The sequence below is a fragment of the Anser brachyrhynchus genome (assembly GCF_964034855.1).
Source record: "Anser brachyrhynchus genome assembly, chromosome: 1".
NCBI lineage: Eukaryota > Metazoa > Chordata > Aves > Anseriformes > Anatidae > Anser > Anser brachyrhynchus.
The window spans coordinates 114077064-114102626 of record NC_137694.1 but is presented as its reverse complement, the minus strand read 5'-3'; the positions used below and the strand labels follow the sequence as shown (position 1 = coordinate 114102626).

Sequence of the window (25563 nt, the reverse complement as noted above, 5' to 3'; positions counted from 1 at the left end):
TCCTATTTTACTAGAACTTCTGTTAACAGGTATGTCCTTCCTAACTATAAATAAAAATGCTTTTTGAGCCCTATATGCAGTAGATCAAGGCTAGCTGTTGCTGCGGTTGTCTTAATCTTTCAGCTAGATCAGGTTATGAAGTAAATATATCTGTGCTTTGGCAATTTTTGTGGTGGTGGGTGCCTTTCAGTCCCTCTCTGAAGCAGAAAACTCCAGGGGTGGGCCCTAGCTAGTGTTGATGGGCAAACCCAGCTCTCTGCCCCAAACAGGTACAGTGTCTGCACCTACTCCCCCATGTTACCCAATGGTGATCATGTCCCAGTATTTGCACGGGTGATGTGTTTTTGTTTTGTTTTGTTTTGTTTTCCCCAGGTGGGTAACATCTCTCTGACTGCTGTCATGTAGCGATTTCCTTGATGCCTGACAGTAGACAGCCCTTCAGACTGTGCAACTCCCTTGCTTCTTGGAATAAATGTTTGTTTGTTTGTTTGTTTGTTTATTAACAGTTAAACTGTTCTTTTTCCCAGCGAGTGGGCAACGACCCTCATCCGGGGGCCGGCGAGGCGAGCTCACCCCGCGCAACCCCCTCAGCGCCCCCCAGGGGCCGGACAAAATGGCGGCCGCCGCCTTTCCCTCAGCGCCGCCCCGGGGCGGAGCTCGCCCCTCTGCGCGCCAAGCCGCGACAGCGGCTCCCGCCGGGCCATGGCCGACTCCGCCGTGCCCGGCTACTCGCCGGGCTTCAAGAAGCCGCCGGCCACGCTGCGGCTGAAGCGCAAACGGCCGCGGACGAGCGAGCCCCCCGCCGACCCCCAGCCCTGCGGCGCGGCTCCGCGGGTCCCCTCGGCGCCCGCCCGCCGCAACCCCTTCTCCAGCCTCGACAACGCGCCGCGGGGCCGGCAGCCGCAGCGGGAGCCGTGGCCGGCGGGAGGGCCGCCCTCGGCAGCGCCCTTCTGGCAGGTAGGGACCGCGGGGCTCCCCTCCGCCCTGACGGGGCCGCCGGAGCCTGAGGGGAGACGGGGCTGTGCCCCGCGGGAAGGGGAGAGCCTGGGTCTGGGGCGGCCTCGAGGATGGGTCCCCCCTAAACCGCTCTGTAAACGTCCCTACAGCGTGTGTGCGCTTAGCATCTATTGACATTTCTCTGCAAGGCTCGTTTTTTAAAAATATTACCGTGGTTCATACTCTGTTCTGCATCTTATGCTCTTTTTTCCTTCAGTTCCTGGAGTCTGTTCACGAAGATAAGCCCACCAGGAACGCGGAGCGCTCTGAAGGAACCAACAGCCTCACGTTAGCCGATGTACGAAGCTTCCTTCGTGTAATGTTTCTGAAACAATTCCAGCTGCTCTTAATTCACAGGGAAGCCTAAGCTATTTAATTTAGAATTGGTTCATCCTCATCTAAGATGTACTAAAATGTCAGCGTTCAAGACAATTCCTTAAATTGCCTTGAAGTTTACTTTAAGCTGACATTGTTTTAAAAGCCAGCCTTCTTCCTGACACTGTTACTGTTGTTGTAGCTGACAGAGGTTGCTTTCTTCTTCCAGTTTGATTAGTATATTTACCATAATCCACCTCTTTCTTAGATTTTAATTTTGTTGAGGTAAGGATGTTCTTAAGCAGCTGCAGAAGGGGAACACGCACTGCTTCACCAGGCTCGTAGGAAAAAGAACACCTGAAAAATGGTCCTTGAAAGAGTTGCAAGCAGATGATGTCTGATGCTTTTATAGGTTCAGAAACTTAAGTTCAAACTAACATAGTAGGATAGAAAAATGACCTCTCAAAGAGAACAAACTGCCCTGGAATTCTCCAGCACTTTTTTTTTAATCCTTGAGGAAGCATCTGATGCTACAGTCACCAAGAAAGGACTAAATGAAAGGCTGTTGTTAGACTAAGGTTCTTACTAAGGTTCTTTTTTTTTTATGATATCTGGAAAGACTGCTGTGAACAAAAACCATGTTTTTTTTGTAAACAATACAATGCAGTATTGTTGTTACAATTTGTTACTGACTTAAAAATAATCAGTTGAATATAAACCATGACTTTGGTTACCTTATGAAAAGTCAAACTGTGTAGCTTGGAATCTAGAAAATCCATCTGTAAAACTACTTCTTAATAAGTATGTGCCCTTAATGTAGTGCAAATACTTTCTTAGGATCAAAGTGAGGTAGGTACTTTTGCTGTTACACTGAATTGGACAGAAACTTTCAGGAAATGACAGGTTTGCCATGTGTTTTTAAAGGCTACTGAACTTCAAAAGTTACATGTAATAGCTGTAGTCTTGTCTAGTCCATGATCTGGTCTGCCTGTCAGGAAACCTGTATTAAATCAACATGGGAAGAAACCTAACCGTATGAAAATATAAACATGTAGTTATTTTTATTTTAAATTTTATTTTCCTTGGGTTAATTGATACTATTTTTGTTTTGTAAGGACCTTCATTTACCTGCTCTTACACCCGATGTTCCCACCTCACCAAGACATGAATTTCCTGCAGACTGGAGTATTAAAACACGACTTCTCTTTATGTCTTCTCAACCTTTTACCTGGGCAGAGCATTTAAAAGCACAAGAGGAAGCTCAAGGATTTGCTCAGCATTGTAGAGCAGCAGAAACAAACTTGCCACAGAGCGTACAGGTAATAATAATTCAGAGGGAGCTTGAAGCTCCTGCTTTATAAAGGAGAATGTACCTTTGCATGTTTCATGGAAGTGCTGGCAGTGAAGGTTGGTTGTGTTTTGTATTGATCTTATTTGCATTAAGAACAAGGTTCATTTAAACTACTAATCTAATTCCGTCCACTGTTTGTACCCCAAAATATAACCAGCGGCAAACAGCGATAAGGGAGTGGTCATTCAGTTTCAACTATGGTGCAGTTTCCAGTTACTGTCCATTTTCACTCTGGCTTATTCATAAGACTGGGAATTTCTTTTTAGTATCTAGTGTAGTTTGTTTGTTTTTTAATTCATCTGTTGCAGTGTTGCATTAAGTAAAGTTTTGCTGTCCTCATGAAATTCTTTTTGTAATCTAGGAACCAAAACTGTCAACAGAACTGCGTTGTGCCTTTCAGCAAAGTCTCGTTTACTGGCTTCACCCATCGCTGCCCTGGCTGCAGCTGTTCCCTCGTATTGGAGCAGACAGGAAAATAGCTGGAAAGGCCTGTCCGTGGTCACAGGATGATGCCTTGCAGCAAGCGCTAATGAGCGAATGGTACGTGGAACCAAAGAATTCCTGTATTTAGTAAGATTAAGACATTGGGATTTTAATCAGTTCTCTTTATGAAAATGCTTTTGGTTGGTGGGTTGTCTTTTTTGTTGTTGTTCTTGTTGTTTTTGCTTTAGCTGGAATGCTTATTATTTTTGAGGACCAGGTTAAGGAAACACATTTAAGACCACAGCTACCTCCTTGTGTTAAATGTCCCTCTCCAACCATAGTTGCTGATTTGGATAGAATTCTATAAATCCTGTTAGCAGGTTGTCTTCAATGCTTCATTTATTGTTTTATTCTAATTTGCAGGTCTGTCAGCTTTACCTCTCTGTATAACCTGCTCAAAGCCAAGCTATGTCCCTACTTCTATGTATGCACCTACCAGTTCACCGTCCTGTTCCGTGCAGCCGGTCTTGCAGGAAGTGATGTTATCACAGCCATGATTTCTCCCACAACCAGAGGTTTAAGGGAAGCCATGAGAAGTGAAGGTAAGGTGAAACCACTCCTTACCAATAAATTGCATTGGTTGCACATTACAAAACCATTCATTGCTTTCTTTCCTCCTCTGTTCAAGGCATAGAGTTTTCCTTACCTTTGGTAGAAGAAAGTAGAACCAGAAAACAGAAAAACTCTGAAGTGAATTTGGAAGCAGAAGCTGCTAAAAGCCCTGAAGTGAGCAAAAGCCCTGAGGAAGGAGAGTAAGTCTTATAAAACGGTAGAATTCAAAGGCGCTTCTAGGATCCTGCACGTGCCATTTGGAAAATGTTCACAGAAAGTATTGTCTTCCTAAAACTGATTCTGTGTTTCTCAGGGAACCTGCTACAAGTGATGATGATGATGATGAAAGTTTCTCTTGGCTTGAGGAGATGGGAGTCCGAGATAAGGTTAAAAAACCAGATGCGATCTCTATTAAACTGTATCCTTTCTTTGCATGTCGCAATGTATTGCTCAGGAAAACCCTGCAGGAGTCTTTGTAGTATAGATTTAAGTTTTATAAAAGAGAAATCTTGTCTCAACTTCCTGAGACTGCCCCGCACCAATGCACCATAAGTGGCAACAATCCGGGGACTCCCTTCAAAAGCAGACTCCTGATTTAAACTAAGATGCTTATGTTTTTATGTTTGCTTTGAGGAGAAATTCATAGTAAAACTAGGAGTTGCTGACTTCATAGATATTTACTAAATATGTGTTGCCAGCTGTTAAGACATCGGACCTGAAAATACTTCTTATCTCACAGCTTTAATAATGAAATCAGAAGTCAGGTTTCGGGTGCGTTGATGCTTTTCATCTTCTGATGTTTTTCCTTTGACTCCAATCAATTCAGTCAGAAGGAGAAGCATGAAGTGCAGATGGATCACAAACCTGAATCCCTCGCATTGGTGAAAGGAACAAACACGTTCACTTTACTGAACTTCCTGATAAACTGCAAGAGTCTAGTGGCTATTGCAGGTCCACAGGCAGGGCTTCCACCAACTTTGTTGTCCCCCATTGCTTTCCGAGGTGGAACAATGCAAACACTCAAAGTAAGTAATACCGCAGTCCCTATTTTCCCATAGTGAAAAGTTGTTTCTTCACTCAGACTGATCACTGTCTTTGTATAGTCACTGTATTTCCTTCAGGTGCAACAGTAATTTTTGTTGCTGTAGCCTGAGTCAGCATTTTGACTGCAATATGGACTGCCTCCAAAATCATCTTTATCCCCAAAATCTGTGCCACTAAACTGAAATCCCAGTGTTTTTATCTACCCTGGTAGCTTGAGGTTAAGTAGACTTCCCAGGTAGTAAAGTGGTTCTTAAAAGATTCACCTGCTTTAAGGAGGTGGTGGATACTAACAGTTATGCTACTAATGTGGGTTTCAGTCCTCTGCCACCAGAGAAGCTGTTCATATGGTGTCTATCAAAGTTCTTCTGCAGTTAATGTGCCCAATACTGTGCAACGCTCCAGTGTATCATAGTTGGTACATCTTACGAGTTGTTACAGAGGCAGTAGAACCACCGTGATACTCGTATATATGTATTGAACAGTAAGTTGACAAGAGTTAAAAATATTCTGAGGTTTTAATAGGGCTGTGGCACTGCAGTATTAAGGTAAATAGTTGGTTAAATAAAAGGTTGATAGTCAGCTGAATATGAGCCAGCAGTGTGCTCGGGTGGCCAAGAAGGCCAACAGCATCCTGACCTGTATAAGAAGCAGCGTGGCCAGCAGGGCTAGGGACGTGATTGTCCCCCTGTACTCGGCTCTGGTGAGGCCGCACCTCGAGTACTGTGTTCAGTTTTGGGCCCCTCACTACAGGAAGGACATGGAGGTGCTCGAGCGAGTCCAGAGAAGGGCGACGAAGCTGGTGAGGGGTCTGGAGAACAAGTCTTAGGAGGAGCGGCTGAGGGAGCTGGGCTTGTTCAGCCTGGAGAAGAGGAGGCTCAGGGGCGACCTTATCGCTCTCTATAGGTACCTTAAAGGAGGCTGTAGCGAGGTGGGGGTTGGTCTATTCTCCCACGTGCCTGGTGACAGGACGAGGGGGAATGGGCTGAAGTTGCACCAGGGGAGGTTTAGGTTGGATGTTAGGAAGAACTTCTTTACCGAAAGGGTTGTTAGGCATTGGAATGGGCTGCCCAGGGAGGTGGTTGAGTCACCATCCCTGGAGGTCTTTAAAAGACGTTTAGATGTAGCCCTTAGGGATATGGTTTAGTGGAGGACTTGTTAGTGATAGGTCAGAGGTTGGACTCTGTGATCTTGGAGGTCTCTTCCAACCTAGACGATTCTGTGAAATGAAAATTAGGACTTGATTTGGTGTGTCAAAAACTAATCCTATTGTGGTTTTGTCTTCAGGCTCGAAGCATAAACGCAAAAGCCAGGGTTCATCTGGCATATGAAGACGTCTTCAGCTTGGAGATCATCGGCCCTGTCATGCCCCACTCCCTCCATTCATTGACCACGCTGCTGAAAGCCGCACAGAGGGGAGCATTCTCTGCAGTACTCTACACCCATGAGCCAACAGCTGTGTTTAACACTAGTCTTGATAATGCAAGCACTGCCCTAAATAAGGTAAGTAAACTAGAAGAGACCATCTTTCCTGTTAGGAATAGCATCTTTATTACAAACCATAGGGTGCTGAGTGACACACAACTTTTCCTAAATACATGGGTCTATACCCAATTGCTTGTGATCGCCCCCGGCAGTCCCTGCGGCTTGTTATTCCCTCAGAAATGGCATCATCAGAAAACTAGCTTTTTGGGGGAGTTCCCCAGAGGTACATAAATGAACACTTAAGACTACAGGCATTTCAAATGGGTATGTTTACATGTTTCTCTTCTTGCGAACTTCTTCAGGAAACCGTATGCAAAGACCTTCCTAAGTGTGGACTGCATTCTAAAACTTTGGATCAGCTGAGTCAACTGCCAACGCTGGGAAAATCTTCCATCCGATTTCTAGAACTGAAGGATTACGCATACACCTGGAAGTCCTAGGTATACGTTACTTCAGGTTCATGGACCAGAAAGCTCGCTAGGGTGCAGTTGCTGTATTTCGTTCAGGTCTACACAGGCAGCACCTATGCGGTACTAGGAGGGACGTAACCTAGGTGAACATCACAGACAATATTGCACATCACCCATCATAAACGCTTGGAAGGACTTTCAAAGGAAATTAAGCAAAAGGCTTTGGACATCTCCTTTTGTATTTTAGGAAGCTTTTTTTAAAATAAAATTTTATAAAACAGTTTTCTTGTGTGCTCTGAATTCAGGCTGGAAGGCCTGTTCTCTTCATGTGCACGTACATTCTGTTCTGAAACACAGAATTTCTGCTGCTGCTCTGTGCAGTAACCTGTAACCCACTCCTGAGGGGTGGAATTCTCAACATACGCCTTCCTTCTGAGCCTGCTTAAAGCACCTTGCCAGGAGCATGATAGCTAAACCTCAGTATGTTGCGCCTCTTGGTTTAAGAGTAACCTCAGAACTCCAGAAGACAAAAGTCAAATGGACACAAACACAGCGTTCCAGCTGCGTCTGAATCAGATTAAAAGGCTAGGACTGCTGGCAAAACCATCCAGTATTCCCATATCTACTTATGCTGAAATGAGACGTTTTTAACAGGCAGTTTGTATAATGTAACATGAATCCGATTGAGTTGGAGCAACACAACACAGTTATGCCACCTGATGGAAGCAGAGAAAACGAGCGGCAGCAGGATGCCGCTGTGACTGTTCAGAGCAATACCAGGAGTTGATTACCTGGGTTTAATGCAGTGTTACACTGAGGTGCAGTCAAAGCTGGTATTCTGGACACGTGTAAAATGCCATTTATCACCCAGGTATCAGGTGAGCAGATTGCTGCAGCAACAAGTACTAAATCTGAAGAGCGGTATATGCAGAATACTGTCATGCTTGTACACTCAAAGCAAGAGTTCTAATTCTACTGGTATTTTGCACAGAAAAAGCAATGCTTGTGGTCATGCTACTCTCATCTTTACCACAGTGGAGTCCTGTTCACCTCAATGTCACGGTTCTGAAGCAGTGACATTAGACTTGGGGAAAGCTGGGTCTGTCAGCAAATGGCTGCAGGGTGAGGTGTGACGAAACCTTGCCCTCCCCCAAGTTATTTTGTACCTACACCACTTGACTACCCAGAGTACAGCATGTGTATACAATTACACTTCAATAGTTTACGTTTACATTGTTATTTCACATTAACTACCATGACACTGACAGTCTAATGGACAAGACATCTGGAAACCTAGATAAAACTGAATAGAAGTCTATCTTATGACAGAAAAGGGCAGCTTAGAATTTTAAATGATAACACTAAAAAAAATACTCTATTTTTGGTGGGGCTCATGTAGCACAATCTGATTTAGGGAAAAATGTGAAGACTAGTCAAAGTAAATTACTGATTCATACCAAATACCACTAGTGAAAAATTTGGTGTTCATAGCATCACAGGGAATACCAGGAGACCGTGTTTCTGAAGTTGCTGGTGTGTTAACACTGTCACTTGCAGTCACGTTAAGATAAACGCAGTTACTCCAATACCTTTTTAGTCTGCCTCCCTCACCATTAGCTCTGCTCTAGGGCTTTGCAGTCTGCTGTAAACACATTTTTTAGTCCACCGCCAGTCATCAACAGCAGCTTGTGTATAAAACAAGTTACTGAACATAATACAGTAAAACCATTCTGTGGCTGCCTTTATAGGAAAACACTTGTAATTACTCAAGCCGATAACGATTTTGGTATGTGGACTTCGGATTGTCTGTTTCTAGGAATGCTACAATTACTGGTAATTTCAGCTTGTATTTTCACATCCAGCACGTCAGACTTCTGGAGATAAACTAACAGCAATTAATAGCTGGCAGTTATTAAATTGTACTCATTCCAGTATGAATTTAGCTTTGTTAAATAACAATTACGTTCTAGGCTAGCAGAGTGATGTCAGAACATTTACCAGCAAATTCTTTATCACTTGCTTTGGACCATTACCTGCAGCTGTGGCTCCTCCTTGTACTATAAACTACGTTGGTTTTAAGTCATAGCTTTGCCTCTGATTTCAGAAGCATATTGTCGTTGCTTATAACTCTGTGGTTAAGTGTGCCGGCCTTGAGGTGTGCTTGGCTCCCATTAATTTTTCCTGTAAGAGCTACAGCATTACACTACCCAGTCTGCTGTTCTTCCAATTTAAGTATGTATTTTCAGTACATACTAGCATTATTCCAACACTAACAGAGTCATTTTTTTATTATTATTTAACCTGTCCAAATGGGTGAATTTTCATTACAGCTATGACTTGTTTAAGAGAACAAGGCTGTAGCAGTTGACGAAGACATTATGCAGTTTTTGCTCTTTAAGAGGCAGTTTCAAATTTCCCAAGGCATAGGAACTTCACCTTCCTACCTCTCCAACCCAACCTATTTGAACACTATAAATTAACAGACTGCCAAGAATTTGTTCTGGTGGAAGCTTGCTACAAGTTCTCGGGCACCTGTTTCAAAATGCTCCTCACCACAGGAAGGTCAGAAGCACTTTCAGTGAGATCACTCCTCAGAAAAGTTCTGCAACAAAAGGAAATCCAACAGGCAAACAGATCATGTCATCCACTAGCAGGAGTCACAGACTATTCACCCTTGAGACAGCCAAAGTGCTGCATAAATAAACAGGTCCCGAGAGAGTGTTTCCTAGTTGTTCTCTTTAATATATGACTACTTGTCTATTCCTGCATGCGAAGGACACTCAAAGCAAATTTACAAACTTAACAGAAGCACATCTCTGCACTAGCTTTAAATTCATATATCATTCTAAACAGGAATGGAACTAAAACAGAAACCTCAAAGTCAAGCACTGTCATAATTAAGGTATTACACACCTTAATTTCTTTTAAAGTCTTCCTGAAAATCAAAGGTTAAATCTACATACAGTACCATGTCTTTAAGGCATGAAATCCAGAATTTGCCTAAACAGTTACTTCTTAAATGTAGTCTTCTATGGGACTGAATTCATCTGTTCCTCGTTGCTGTAGGATAACATGTATGTCTACATTATACATGGAGAACACAGACCAAAAAAAACAGAATTAACAAGTACAAGAGGTTATGTTCCAGATTTGATACTGAACAGCTGTGAAACCAGTGCTTACATGGACACCATAAACCGAAGAGAATGATCAACATCGCTGATGTTCCAGCTGTATCAAAGCAGACATTTAAACAAAAGCCTGATCAGGAGCTGCCTCCCACATCCTGAGTTAATTGCTTTGAGTCAGACATCAAAGAGCCAGACTTCAGCTAAGATGGCTACAACGCCCAGTTCTCCCAGAGTAGGCCTTCCTGTTGCTGTACCATCCCTTTTAGCTTTTTTTTTTTTTTTTTTTTTAAAAACACACCTTACAACTAGTTCAAGCAAATGAGGCAAGGAGATCTTCAAACAATTTTACACAGAGACTGAAGGTGAGAAGCCGAAGGGAAAAACTTTAATTAGAGACAACTACGTCCACAAAAAACTTAGGCATTTCTAGAGTGCTTTGATAGACTAATAAGGAGTTTTATTTCTTGGGTGTGTGGTAGAGAACCCAGTACCTTTTCTCTGCTGTATGCAAAATGAGACACTGGTACTTGTTCATTTAGGGCAAAGAAAGAGACCTCATTCAGTAACAGTTGAGAGAATACACACAAATAACTTACTTTGTGGAAGAAAAGCTACTAGTTATTCTTCACCCCCAAGATCCTACTGCCATTGCAAAGGTCATTCACTTTAGGCCTGAGCACAGTCTTACTGCATACAAATATATTTTGTTCCTGTCCCCGATGAAGCTCTGGTCAGTAGATGTAATACACAAAGACCTCAAAGACTTTTCGGAAATAAGCACCTGAACCACTACAATCCATACATAAGTCCTGGCAGTCTGCTCATAACACAGACAGATCTGGCAAAACGTGTGCAATGCCCTTTCCAATTCAAAGTGCACATAGCTAAAGAACTAATACTTCTTAAATTAAGAGGGGAAAAAATAAAAGGAAAAGCCTTCTACATCCTTTCCCTTATCAAACTGCCAAAACTCTGGATCAGGTTGTCTCCTTGAGGGCAGAGTACCATTACGGAAAATGTCAGCCCAAGGACTTAGTTTGGTAATAGTCTAAAGCAACTGAAAATGACTAAACAGATTCCGCAACCCTAACAGCTGTCGCTACTCCTCATAAAGGGTAATTTTATACTGTGCGTTTCTTCACAAAGTTCTTTTGGCATAGATTTTAATTACTGTTTACTGACCAGTGATTAAGATTATGAACTTGTGCTGCTTTATTGACCAAGTTGGGTACAACAATTTAAGCATCATTCTATCCCCTCCCTCCCCCCAATCCAGTTGTAGATTTGTTAGACTTTAAAATTCACATTAACCACAAATCCATACAATCAACATCAGGCAGTGTGTTAATTTGTTTGGAATAGACAACTCCGTTATCTCCCTTCTCAGAACATGCAGGGAGAGTCACTTTTAAATCGCAAAGTCTCATCGGTTCCATTGCTGGACTTTCTGCCATCCCTTTTTAAGCAAGTCTTTTGCCTAATCGCGTGTCCTAGAGTATGGGCTGCATGGCCAGTTGCAGTGCACCACTGAGTTGAACCCCCAACCAAAACTCCAAGAGAAGCCGCAGTGTTAATTAACACTGTACAACAGGGCTACCACTGCTTGCTTTCTCACAGGGGTAACAGTACTGGCCCAGTATCTGTCCAGCAGTACACGCCAGCCTTGACTAGACTAAGGTAAGCTGCGTGGCCTTTTACCAGCTGTAGGCAAAAGTGCGAGAGTAGCTTTACCGAGACCAGGGAAAACTGCAGCATAGTACAAAACAGTATGAAAGTGTTAACATTCCATATTGAAGAGAAATTGCATGAGTTTTAAAACAAGGGTTTAGATTACTGATGCCTCCAGAGTCTGTCGTCTGATTTAGTCATTTAAGAAATAATTACATCACTAATGTAAACAATATAAACATACCAAAAACTAAGTATGATTTAAATACATTTTGATGGTACAAAAGAAAAACCTGAAGGTGTCTGTACAGTTTTTACAACGTGGGAATTGCCAATGTATTTACAACATGACAGGGCAAATACCATTTTTTGTGCAGAGTAAAATTATCTGAAATAATGTCAATATAAAAAACAATATCTAGCGGTGTGAGGCACTCCTAAACATGGTGGTATTAACCATGCTTTCCTTTGGTACAAGTCCCATCGCTTGGAGAGCCGCAGTTGCTGCTGTGGCTTTAGCATGCTTCTTATTAAGGCTGGCAAAAGTGGGCCTATATTCATTTCCATTGACTCTCACCTGTTTGAGAGAGAGGGAAAAGAGATGTGTTACCAAGAGCCTCTTTGTTTCTCTTTCGGGGCAGACATAATTCATTCCTAGTCTGTGAGCGTCATCATTTCCAAATGGTAATTATTAATGCAAGATATCACATGAGAAAACAAAGACCACATTCTAAGATAAGACAGAAATAACTCAGCCTTGCTCACTATCTTTAAAACATTAAGACTTAACATGACATCTGCAAATAAGAAGCAAGACTATGATTCCACGCAAGTGAATCATTTTACTAACAAGAGGATTGATATCAGAGTTTCTTGATGGATTTACAATTTGACGTGCTTGAGAGATCTGATTTGGCCTTTACAAAAACTGGACTGAAATTTTAGCACTGAGACATTGCTGAGCACGCACCAGCCTGGAATACACAAATACAAAGAAATTTAATACCACCTTTTAATAGAGAAATGAACAGCAAACAAGGATATTCAAACGTACCTTAAAGATGAAGTGTTTGCGATGATCAGGCCCACTATCATCCACCAACACAAATTCAGGTGGTGACCATCTTCTTTTGTTACAGATCTCCATCAACGCAGAAACTGGATGTTTACCTTAAAGATAAAATGTATGTGAAATTGCAGTGCTGCTATCAGAGCTATCATTTTAAATTAGTTTTTCAAGGTAAGATTCTCACCTGAAAGATCCTTCATCACAATGTAATGTCCAGATCTCTTTTGTGCCTTCTCTCCCACAGCAACAAGCCCTAGAAAAAACATGATAAAGGTTATATTTATGATTCTCACCTTACGATTTCTGTATTCTCCTAGGTAAAGCATTAGAGAGACAAAACATGGTGACATCATACAACTGTCTTCTCAGAAGTCTTCCAAGCTTCCCTTTCATCCAGCACTTTTTTTCCCTCCATATTACAGACAACGTCCTTTTTCAAGTGCTCCAGCAAGATTCTTAACAAGCCAGCTAGCAGAAACTTTTGAGTAGTCTTAAGCAAGTCAGGAAACACCTGGTTTTCTGCACCCTCTTTGGAGAAACACTGAACGAGAGAAACTTCAAAACATTTTCTCATTCAGTATTTACCACTGTTGTGCAACCCAAAAGCCATCCACTATCTTAACAGTTCGCCTTTAACATGCTAAGCATGTGAAGTATTTCGATTGACCAGTATAAACTGTACCCAGTATGTCCTTTTACCGTATCAAAGTAATAGTCTTCTTATAACATGTGCTCTCTTTATTTAAGAGTATTCAAATTTTATTTCTTTTATGGCCAAGTTCACAGCCCAGGTAGTGGTTTCAATTGCATCTGAACATAAAACAGCAGAAAAGCATGCAGCTGGGCCCAAAGGTAATAAACAGAGCACAAGTTTCAGTGGAAGCCACTGTGAAACATAGAAGCTGAACATTTTTCTTTTTAAAATCTTCAAGAGTAAAGGATAAAGTATAACAATTGCCAAAAATGTACCAAATACCAATAACCACACCATACTTATGAAAAGACTCGAGTCTGCTTCAATTCAGTTTGCCCTTACCTTAAATAGCTGCAAATGAACAAAGTACCTGACTGGTGGCTCAGAATTTCTCTGACTTCAATCCTTCAACGGTACTTTGTTTCTTACCTCGATTTTTGTTTCTGTTCCTTGCTTTGGTGAATAAAGACAGGGAGATACTGCATTTGTTTCCAGTTTCTTCCTGCTCCTTCAGCTTTTTTTTGTTGGCTTTTTGTTTTTGCTTTAAAAGAAAATTCTCCCCTCCTTACTAGATTTTCATCCTTATATATTCATGCAGCTCTTAAATATGGACTTTTCAAGTAGCATTAAACCCCCATAGATATCAAAACGAAAATTGTGTTTGTTTTTGTTGTTGTTTTCCGTTAAAGAAGTTTGTATCCAAAATAACCAAATAGTTCCCTCTGAACAAACAATTCTTAAATCACTCATGCATTAATATTGCATCTCCCTCACTCCAAGTCCCTGGCACTCATTTTCCACATCTTGTCACTGGCTACTCAAGAGGGATTCTCAGAAAAGCTGTGACAGACTCCGATTAGCTCTGCTTTTCACTCAGAACTGATGGACCAAGTGTCTTCGTACAGAGACAACCAACTTACTGGCCGACAGCAATGTTCAAGAAGGTTTTTAATTTCAATTCTGCCAGAGGACCACAGATCTGAACCAGTGTCCAAAAAAAACAGGACCTAATGGAAACCTATGACACAGGCAGACAACCCTTTGGTTCATGTCTTAGTGCAGCCTACTGAATAACTCTTCCGTAAACTGCTTGTTCCTGTATTTAGAAACAGTATTTTATTTTGGGAGTAAGTTCTAAAAATGTGGAGGTTTCTGTTTTTGATTGGTTGGTTGGATTTTTTTTTTTTTGCCTTTTTTTCGGGGGGGGGGGGGGGAGGTTGTTTTTTTAAAACAACCTGGTCACTTTCTTAATGACTGACAGACCCCACTTTAAAACCTCAGCCTGACTTTCAGTGATATACACGTACTGAGTGTTTTTTCTCTAAGCCTTCACTTCAACAGTCTTTAAACCTCCACAAAGAACTTAAGAAAATTTGGCTTTTTTTACATTTAAGCATTAAAGAGCACTTGCATATGAAGCTTTTCAGATGTGTTTCTTGAATGTATCATCACTGCTCAATTCCTTCTTTGTAATGCATGAAGCTTCTTCATAATGCAAGCTGTCACCCTACAAATATATTTCTTAATTTTGAGCCAAGCATATTCTTTATCAACACAGAACAGATTTTTGTGAAAACAATAAAAGATTCGATATATTAAAATAATAAACAAATATAAAAAAAGAGATAAAAATAAAGCAAAACCCATCCATCAGTAAGCTTATCAGTATTTAAAGATGAATCCATCAAGTGCCAGGAACTGATGTCTTTTAGCTCCACCTAATTTCTTCCCCATCTTATTGAGAAATAAGCTTTCTGAAGGAGAGACAGCAAACTATCTGTTACAGGATGTCCAGCTCAATGAGGACTTGATCCTGGCTCTGAACTTCAGGCTTGATCCTTGAAATTTCAATTTAGAATTCTGCAAGCGTTAAGGAAATTTATATCTGAAACCACATGGAAGATCCTGGGGTACACTTTTAAAACCAGAAATTTGAGCTGTAATGGAAGTGTGCATCACAAGAATTACTTTGTTTGTAGAAAGGTTCACAGGATACGCAGCAATAGCTTCCTCTTTCCTATGATGTGACAAGAAGCAAGCAATATAATGTACGGAGCTAACTCTTCCCTCCTCACCACAAAAAGCCACCACTATGTTATGCAGGCTGCTTACTCAAATTTCTGGTTTCAATTTCTTCCCTCTGACTGTTAAATAATCAAGCTAAATTGAAGGAACTCTTACCAGCAGTGAGAACTCTACAACACAGCATTCTACAGAGACCACAGTAAATAAGTAGCAGGAACAAAGAGAACATTTTTTGGAGAATTTCCTGACAGCCACTATCACCAGAGTATTTTTTTTTTCTCCCCTTTAAATGGAAAAGTTGCACAGAAGAAAAACAACTGAAAAGCAAGTTTGGTCATTGTTCATGTTAAACCAAGATGTCTGTATTATTGTGTTCTGTATTTTGAGACTGTTGCACTTCTCTGGTTGTAAAATCGTACTACACTACTAGGTCCTTATAATTTAGAAAGCAATAGATATTTTCCTAGCTTGGGCAAGATTTCTCATGTTCTCACTTAATATTCAAATTGTATAAATTAACGCTTTAACCGAGTTTGATCAACTGAGCAGTACTAACTGTCTCTGTACTGAGAACTAATAGCATCTCCGCCAACAAGTTTCACATTTCCACTTACATGCTTTGTTTTCTTCTTTAATTATGGGCATTGACAGAAGTTAACAGAAATAATTTTATAATTCAAAATATTTTATGCTTTAATTTTAGATGTTATCTATGTAACATATTAAAGATTATATATATATATAAATAATATATATATATTTTATATAAATATAAAAACAATCTGGGGTGCATCTTTTTTTTTTTTTCATTTTATTTTTAATATTGAGGAGACTATCAAATAAGAATGCTTTCCTGCAGTCAGTGCTAAGTTGTTTACTTTGGTAACATGCATATTAGAATAATTAAATGATAAATCTTTACTACTACAATTCTGTATCTTTTATTTAAAACGTTTAAAATTTGAATAGGTATTTCAGATGGAAAGTTTTCATAGACATCTCCTCTGAATACCGAAGTCTTGCTGAATATGCTGGCAAGATGAATGACCATATAAATCATGCTGCCACTTTAAGCAGCCTGTAAGTAAAAAGTTTATTCTCTTGAATCAAATGAGACTAGTGCAACAGTTTTCTACCTGCGGCCATGGACTTTATGAAGAGGAAAGGTTCCTAAGACAACATTTGAAAGCAAGCAGGGAAACATCACTGCAGTTGAGCAGAGGTGGCTGTAGCAGGATCAGGCTAGGAAGTGGAGAAGCAGTTATATCAGATGGCTAAGAAAGCAAACAATCCATGTGGAAGACCTAAAAATCAGTGTGACACTCCGTTCACGTCAGGACTTCAGCTGAAAGGCAGCCGTAACTCAGCTCTGTCCTTCACCACAGTTTAAAGATGATTAAGTAGTCCATCTTACATCCCGTCCCATTCCTGTTTCAGCCACTTTCTCCCGACCAACCACAATGGCTTTTCCACAACTCATTTCCCTGTCCTCGCCTTTTCCAAACATCCAACTGAGGCATATCCCTAGTTTCAGAGCAACTAAGAAATCCTTTTTAAACTAGAAGGCAATGGTCAGGGCAAGTTAATAAACTGGAAGAGTTCACAGGCTTAAGGACAGGACCTAAGAAAGTAATCCAGGCCTTGAAAAACTAGTATCAAAATCATCTACATCACCCTGTTCATTTTCACAGTGGAGGTGAACCTAGAAAAAGCTTACTACTTCAAAGTTACTTTGCCTATCTTCAAAAAAACTTATAAGTTTATACTGCCATACAACATTCAAGGAAGTGCTTACCTTTTCGATCGGTCTTAAAATCAACCATAATAGGCTCGACACTGCCTTCTTTGTTTTTTCCAAGCCCTTCTCCTTCTCTCCAGCCCATTTTTCTCATCAGTTGAGCTCCCATTCCTCCAGTTACAGGGGCTGCTCTTAAGAACTGATCCTATCCAGAAAAAGAAAAGTAAAACAAATCCTAAAGTTAGGACTGCGATTTTAAAACGTAAGTGGGAGCTTCCAAAAATGTTTCTAACAACCTTTCACAGACTCAATTCAGAAAAATACACCTTAGCTTTATTACATCTGTATAAACCAGAATTCACGCAGACACACAATACACAAATCAATATTTCCAAAAAAGAACAACTTAAGAAAATCCTAACACAATCCAAAAGTGGCAAGTGACCCATTTCCGACGTACGAACTTAATAAAATGATAACCGTTCAGTTTTAAACACACTACTTTGGTTCCAATGCATCTCTTCGCATCTCGTGAATGGAGGCAGTGTTAACTGTTTAACTGGCAACAGTTGTGCCAAGTGTACCTATTTATTGAACAAAATACAAGCACATTTAGTAATGACATTCAAATCGTGTTTACGCGTATTTTAAACATTAAAAGTTTCCCCATTTTATTACACAGCAGTTGCACATTCAAGTTCTACACTGAAAATCCACATGAAACAGATACAGGCTTTTCTTTTCTCTCGTTTTTTAAAGGAAAAAAAGGCGCTTAGCCACACAGTTTAGCAGCAGTAGTCGTCACATTCTTTCAAATCATCATTAACACAATAGCTGTTAACTGTTGAAAGCTTATAAACAGAAATTTTAAAAATCTGTTTTGATGTAAAGAACTTTAAAAACTCCTTAAATGTTTACGTACCTAGGCCTCGATGGCCGCAGTGTTGTGAATAGTAGGGCTGGCATTGACCGTGGCAAGAAGGCAGCTACAAGGATTTGACCCTGAAACAAGTTTCCATATAGAGGGGTGAAAGTTCACAGGTTATTCTGTGAACTATCATCTCTCTTCTGCCCCACCCACTGACCCAAGTAAGTAAGTCAATCATTTCCATCACGGCAAAAAATTGCTTGTCTTAAAATATACAAGTTTACACACTGGCACTGATAAGTCCATCAGTTATTTCTCATAGTAGGTTAGAGGATACAATGCCTAGTATTTTTGTAGAAATTTTACTTACTATCAAAGCAAATTAGTAGAACGTTGTTTTGTTTTTTTTTTCTCCTTTTCTCCTGAATTTTGAGTTGTGCTTGCAAAAGTAAGCATTTCCGAGATTTGGACAAAGACTGACAAGAGTTCCTTGGTTCCAATTTGTAAGTAAATAAAACCAGAAGTCTTACTTTTGCAGAGACCAAGGATAATATATTTTTAAGGGGATTAACTTTTCAACATTTGCTACTGATGCACGCTAGTAACGCATGTGTGTAATCCCCGCTATTCATGGTGTTAAGAAGATTAAAAAAAAAAAAGCCTGAAGGTTGTGGTAAGACTTCTCCAAATATTTACCTACTAAACAGTGAAGGAAATACCTATCAATCATGCAACTGGATGCTGCATTTACTAACAGGGTGCTCTGATGGAAGAGCAGAGAGGTTAAGCCCACCTCTCCAGTTTAACTTTTTTTTGGACTGGTGCAGATCATGCAGTGTGTGTGTGCAGAGACAATCACTTCCTCGATACAGACTGCCTCAATCTATACACCTAGAATGGCTTTTACTTACTTCCATTTTCATTCTCCCCTCTCTTTTCCAGGAACCTCTCATAAGAAAAGGGCAACCATGCCGAGAATGATACAAACCCCAGTCAATGTCACCCTGGGTTCCGATTCCTCTTTTGTACCTGCTTTGCAATGATAGAATTTTCAATATAAGCATCTGTTTCATTATCACCAGTGTGTATTCAGTTCACAAGTGAAAAGAGTGACATTTCTTGATGAGGTCATTTTAGCGTGACACAGCTTCCTAAGCACACCTGCAAAGGTACCAATTTGAGGGTCGGGGTAATGTATAAAGAAAAAGGAAAACAATCAAGGTAGTGATATTCAAAGTTGAAAATTAAAGCCCTGAGCTCCTATACAATAATTATCAGAGCCTGAATAAATTCCAAATATTGGAAATAAGGAGGTCTAAATTCCAAAATGCAGTTTATTAAAGAAAAAAAATCAAAATAAAAGACGAAACCACACCTGTTCCAGTATATGAATTCACAATCCTATGTGATAACTTAGGTAGTTTGTGTTGTTTTGTTCTTTTAATATTGTGCTGATTTTTTAACATGCACAGCATAACCAAGACAACAAGGACTTAGAAATGATTAAGTTTTGTTTCATTACAGAACAGTTGTACTTGGGCATCACGTTAAAATGCTAAACAAAATAAGCCTAGCACCAATACGAAGAGAGCTAGAAGACGCCTACTTTGATTCAGATTATTAATGAAGCAAAGAAGGACGGCAGTAGGGAAAAATATTCTTCAAAAAATTTTAAATAAGAAAACAAATACAAAACTCTAATGTTACCTGTAAAATTATGTTCCATTTGCCTCTTTTATTTCTTGTAATTCAGTACAAACAAATTTACTCCATGCTTTAATGGAGTATAAGTGTCTTGGCATTAGTGCCATGTTTCTAATGTTATTTAAAAATGTAAAAATATTAGAAATGATAACAAGAGTAAGGAAGCAAGATATAAGTATCTTTTCAGTTTTAACAATTGTAAAAGGCTTCTTTCATCCCATAAAAGTACTTAACAGCCAGGTACCCTTGCAGATCTGGTCCATATGGAGGGTATCAAATTGAATTGTATTGAATACAACTAACCTCAGGTTTCTAAGTACTTGGTTTCTGTTGTCAGAATGAATTTTTTAGAAAACAACTATAGCATTTCATTCTCGAATCCCAACTTGAGTAAGGCAGCACAAAAATTTGATGCCATTTTTCCTCATCTTTTGATCTCTAAATTCCATGAAGTCAGCCAATTAAAGCACATTTCCATTCTGCCAGCAGATGGAGACAACTAATATGCCAAATTCTTGTGTCACTAACTTTTCTTTAAAAAGCAGGCTACATAATAAAACCTGATCATTTAAGAGTTTTTTTTTCAGTAATTTTAAGTAAAAATTATTCTCCTTTTTTAAGACACTTTAGGGCAACAAATTAGGAGGGAAGGGGAGAAATCAGCATCGTTAATCAAAAATAAACTACAAATGCCAAAATTAGCATGTATGGGGCTTTAACAAAAAAAGAATCACACTTGAAAGATCATTTTGCTGCTTTTTGCTTAAAGACAATGCAAAGTACACGGTCACCATTCTTTTACTGCAACAGCTGTCTCTGGGGAAAAAAAGATAACATACGGAATTAAATAAACTATAAAACAGCACCTGCAGCTTCCAAAATATTATGAGAGATCTTGAAGCACATTAACAATGGATGTTCTTTGAAAAGAAAATACCTGTTCCTTCTCACAAAGCTGATGTGGCATTAAAGCCTAAGTTCTGTCAGAAGGCAGGTTTCTCTCTTTTGAGCAATGCTTTATTAAGCAAAACATAACAAAGCCTTGAAGGCCAGCAGTTTGACTTGTTCAGCTGTAGCTCAACAGGCTGTCTACAGATTACTTTAAGAATGACTTCCAAGAACTTATGAGTGGAGTATATTTGGTGAAACTTGCAAAGCAAATGAGTTTTCCATTATACAACCTGTGGCACTTTTAGCTGAAGCCACATTCTTTCCCCAGTACGAGAGGGAGAGCATCTTCCCAAAGGATCCCATCAAATGCCTTACAAAAACAACGCTCACTATCAGCCTCAGGATTTCCGTTCACAGCTTTTGGAGACATTCAATTGAAACCAAGCTGAGGATAGCTGAAAAAAACATTCTGAGGACTGAGCAGGAGGCCAGCCCAGTATAACAAATCAATATAACATGGCTGATTTGCCTTGACACCTGGCTTTCATTTCCAAATAAAGCTCCTTGTGTGACACATACTGCAGTAAGAATACAAATAGTTTGATATGTTGCCTTGCTAAAAGGTCAGCTTGGCAAGACACATACCAGTCCTTGTGCAAGCAATAATCACAAGACTTACTTTTACCTCCATCATTAGCATTTTATTCATCTGCTATGGCTAGATTGTGGAAGAATGGAAGATCCAATTTTTCAGAATTTACTACACAAAACAGAGCATTTTAGTGGCCACTGTAAAATTGCCTGTCATGCTTTAGCACAACTAAATGAAACAAACCCCAAGCATTACTCTGTGCATGTAAAACGTTGCAAAAACCTTGTTCAGGCTATTAGAATTAAGCTGGTAAATCCGAAAACAAGTGGTGACTCTGGTAAAAGTCTGATTAAGCAGACCTCAAGAGAACTTGCTTGGAAAAAATTTGACTGCTTCCACTGATTTGACATTTATTCAATCAGCACTGTGTATTTGTAAGAAGGAAAAAAAAAAAAAAAGAAGCAACCTCCAGAACAAGTCCTATTTGTGAACTGATTACACCAGTGATGATGAACTGAAACAGAAACCAGTTTTCAGAAGAAAAAGATATTATTGTTCATAATTGTTTTAATGATACAAGAAGCCTAACAACATCATCATTCCTTTATGAATATTGCTCAGAACCCTATGCATATAAACATCATGAATTAGTATATTACTTTAAAAAAACAACACCTTACTTCTAATTGGTATGTCACTCATTCAAATGTGTCACATAACCGTTTCAGTAACTAAGCCCCTCAAAACTTTGTTGAGACAAAACTGAAATTCCAAACATATTTTGGTTTGAGTACATATTACCTCTCCAGAGTCATTTTTTAAGTTTAAAAAAAAAAAAAAGCAAGCTGAAATCCAGGAAATGCAAAGTGACAAAAGCACTTATCAAACACGTTCCCTAAGTACCTTAAATTTTCTCCCCTCCTGACACTGCTCTTCTGTTTTGTTACAGCTATCTGGTTTGGTCATTACCTCTGTCGAGCACAATGTCTGTACATGTAAGATGTTCTGTTTACCTGATCAACAAATACCTAGCTGACACTGGCTCTGTTTCTGCTAAACAGTACGTATCCACAAGTCCTCTTATGACAATCTCCTATGAAATCCTAATCACCTTCAGTAAGCTACATCTTTAGTCAGAAAATTGCATTAATTTACACATGCCACAAACCCCAAAAAATCCTGTAGCCCTACTAGTAGATGAAAATTACAAATATATTTTTTTCATGTCAAAAATATGTTCTTTTCTTAGGACAAAACAAAAGGAAAGTAAGTACAATTCTGATTTCAAGCACTACGTTGCATAATTATCAGGAACTATGTCACAACTTCACGTGCCTAAATAAAACGTAACCTGTACTTTGCATTTCATGGTTGGTTTGCACTCATGTCACTGAGAAAGATAACATGCATTCATAACTCATTATCCCTAATTCACTTTTTTTTTCCTGTGAAATCATATGGATATGACTCCACATTAAGTTCATCAAACCCGAGTTTTGTGAAGGCTTTCACAGGCCCCACCATTCCTAAAACCAGGAAGACACTTGGTTAGCCCTAACGCATTTTGTAGAGGGCGCATGACTGTAACTACTTGTCATCCTATGAGTCTGATGGCAATGTGTGTGCGAACATGGAACCTGGAAAGAGCAAAAGAAGTCAAGCTGAGGAATGCCGAGCAGGAAGAGGACTGTGTCCTTCTTATTATCTTCATAGAATGGCTTGGGTTGGAAGGGACCGCAAAGACCATCCAGTTCCAACCCCCTGCCATGGGCAGAGACACCTCCCACCAGACCAGGTTGCCCAAAGCCCCATCCAGCCTGGCCTTGAGCACCTCCAGGGATGGGGCACCCACAGCTTCTCTGGGCAACCTGTGCCAGTGCCTCACCACCCTCTGAGTGAAGTGGTCTTCACCCAACAACTCTTCTTGTTTACAGTAGCAGCCTCCATTCTGACAAACTACACGACGCTTGCCAAGGAGGATGCCTACTGTAAACCACTATGTTTTTACAGCTATGGGAAAGACATAAGTGCTTCTGCCAACTCACTCCTAGTTCTAGGTTCAACAAAACATTCCAATAAGCTTCTGCTCCTCACAGCAGTTATGCCCGCAAGCCAGACACCAGACTCTTCTCTCATTTTCTCCTTATAAAGCTTTCTTTCAGTCGGACGACAGAATACAGTTAAAAGACCAAGAAAAAACACGTAACTTCTCCACTTAATTTTCCTTAGCAGACCTTCCCTTAGTTACTGCAAAGCACAGAAGACCACCAGCACAGAACCTCAAGGAAGGAAAAGGGGATGAGAAGGAGGCTTGGGAAAGAGATGATCAGAGATACTTCCTTCCCTTTGTCTTGGGATTCCACTCAAGGTATGCAGAAAGGCAGAACCCTCAGGAAGCTTGCTGATCTCTTTCCCAAGCCTCTTGGTGAGAAAAGCTCTCCTTTTCTCACCAACACACCTCCCTGCTGAGTGTGCTTTATATTTCTAAGTTCCTCTGCCCGTGACAATTATTGTAATCACAGCTGTTCTGTTACAATCTCAGAAGTTGATAATTTTTAAAATAAGATTATTATCTACACTCAGTATTCACAACAAGAGCCCAAAAGATTCCCATCTAGCAAGTAACTTGGACCTCTATGTTGCCTGGCTCTCTGTATTGCTTGGCTATACAAAGTGGAAAAACAAGTAAGTGAATCTTGGCAAAAATATTTCTATTTTTAGGTTGTCATAATTCTAGACTTTTGTGTTCACGGTTTACACCAAGTTCTGTGGAAAATTCTAGCTAAGCCTCAAGTCTACCCTACCAGTTTTGAGGTTTGCCTTAACGCCGAATTCTGGAAGGATAAACAGATACAGCATATACTCAACTACATTACTTGTGAAAATGACCACCGTAACTCATAATTCGTTTTCACCTGAAAAACAGATATTGCTTGAATTCCTCAGTTCTACTTCTTGAAAGAGAACCAGTTCAGCATTCGTTTTCAAAAATGAAGCATGACTTATTAAACTTATAAAACGCATGTATGTATGACGCATCACACCCCCAAAATAAGCCAGCAGTACTCTGTAGGAAGAGGTAACTATTTCACTGGAGGATAACGTTAAACTTACTAACCCAACTGCAACTCCTGTTTTAATACTCCCAATTTTTGACTCCCAGAAAACACTGGTGATACAAATAGAGGCAAAGCAGTAATCAGACAGAACCAAGCCAAACAGAATGGCCATTTGGGACTTGGCTTGCTGAAGGTGATGCCAAAGTATCATTGACTTCAGTGACATCAGGATCAAAGCTTGCCTGATCTGCTTCAATCCCGTAAAAGTAGTGATGGACCTACCACTGCAGCCATACCAGTATCGTGAATGTCGTTTCAGTGTAAGTACGTATGAACTGACTCAAGTATCAGACGCACATCTTATTGCAGTACTCTAGACATTCAACTGAAATGTCATGATCAACGTCTTTAACGCACAACAAAATGAACACAGCAGCAGCAAGTAGCTAAATTGATCGAAGACAAAGATTTAACTCAGTCTCTTGTAGTTGACACATGCATTACCATAGGTTTTTAAAGCACATTTTTGACATGTTCCGATACTTTCGCTGATATTTAATATGTGATATTTAGACAAGTATGTCTGCGTAACTTCTACCTTTCTAATCCATGCTTGGGGACCACTGTTGGTTAGCTCATCCGAAGACAGTATCTGTGCTCCTGTACTTCCCGTGAACTGGCCAGGTATGGAGTTTGATTGAGCCCAGGCATCAATCTACAAAATAAAAATCAATGTAAGATCTAAACAAAGATTTTGCACATTTTGTCACAACCATTTTCTGTTGCTTCTCAATAGCTTTGATATGATTCTTCACTTGTATTTAGTAGTACGTTCATTAACACTCATTTATATGCAGATACTTCAAAAAACTGAGTATCTTTTTATATTAGCCCTAAACCTTGAACTCTGAGTCTAGCAAGTTTGTGGTTCAATACTAGTACTATGAAAGGCAAACTAAATACTTTTTTTTAAGTATGTGCCCATAAGCTGAGCTTCCAAAAAATTACTGAAGACGCATATACGTATATGTACAAATAGGAAATGCAGGTGGTATGAAGCATGAACATTTATACTTTTTAACTTCATCAAAACACTGATGAAAAAGTGCAACATACCTGTTCCTGTGCACGATTTAGCATGCACATGGCCTCTAAATCGAACGTGTTTTCATTAAGCCTTTTCTGAGCCAGTGCTCGATCATTCATGGCTGTAGTTATGTCCACGCCCTAGGAAGAAAAAGATGTATTTTAAAAAATACATCAAACAATAATAATATCCCATCTGATCTGGAAAAAGCTGTTGCAGAACAAATATCACAAGTACTACAGAGTTGTTTTACACATCAAATAGTTGGTTTGGCATATAAATAGGCAATGTGAAAAAAAATTCCTGGGGCTACTTCTTACATACACTGTGTTTTCCTAAACAAATCGAAAATCTGAAGTTAAACTGTAACACCCTGTTAATTTATTATGATCTGTCCATAAAAA

The 25563-nt window shown here is 39.9% G+C and overlaps 2 protein-coding genes across 2 annotated transcripts in view; one reads left to right on the top strand and one right to left on the bottom strand.

The window, feature by feature from the left end:
• The first annotated feature begins 119 nt into the window (after positions 1-119).
• Positions 120-10049, top strand: DONSON (DNA replication fork stabilization factor DONSON). Its single transcript, XM_080560159.1, has 10 exons — positions 120-957; positions 1214-1294; positions 2427-2630; positions 3024-3202; positions 3509-3687; positions 3774-3897; positions 4011-4115; positions 4524-4722; positions 6026-6241; positions 6526-10049. Exons 1-10 carry the CDS (start codon positions 703-705, stop codon positions 6661-6663), a joined length of 1680 nt encoding a protein of 559 aa, XP_080416285.1. The 5' UTR covers positions 120-702; the 3' UTR covers positions 6664-10049.
• SON (SON DNA and RNA binding protein) overlaps positions 9355-25563 on the bottom strand; it is a 38924-nt gene continuing 22715 nt past the window's right edge. Inside the window, exons 7-12 of the mRNA XM_080560006.1 lie at positions 25189-25299; positions 24671-24787; positions 17016-17163; positions 12686-12754; positions 12487-12602; positions 9355-12009 (exon numbers count right to left, since the gene is read on the bottom strand). Of these exons, the coding sequence (XP_080416132.1) occupies positions 11851-12009; positions 12487-12602; positions 12686-12754; positions 17016-17163; positions 24671-24787; positions 25189-25299 (720 nt within the window). The 3' untranslated portion in view covers positions 9355-11850. The remainder of the gene's footprint in view (positions 12010-12486; positions 12603-12685; positions 12755-17015; positions 17164-24670; positions 24788-25188; positions 25300-25563) is intronic.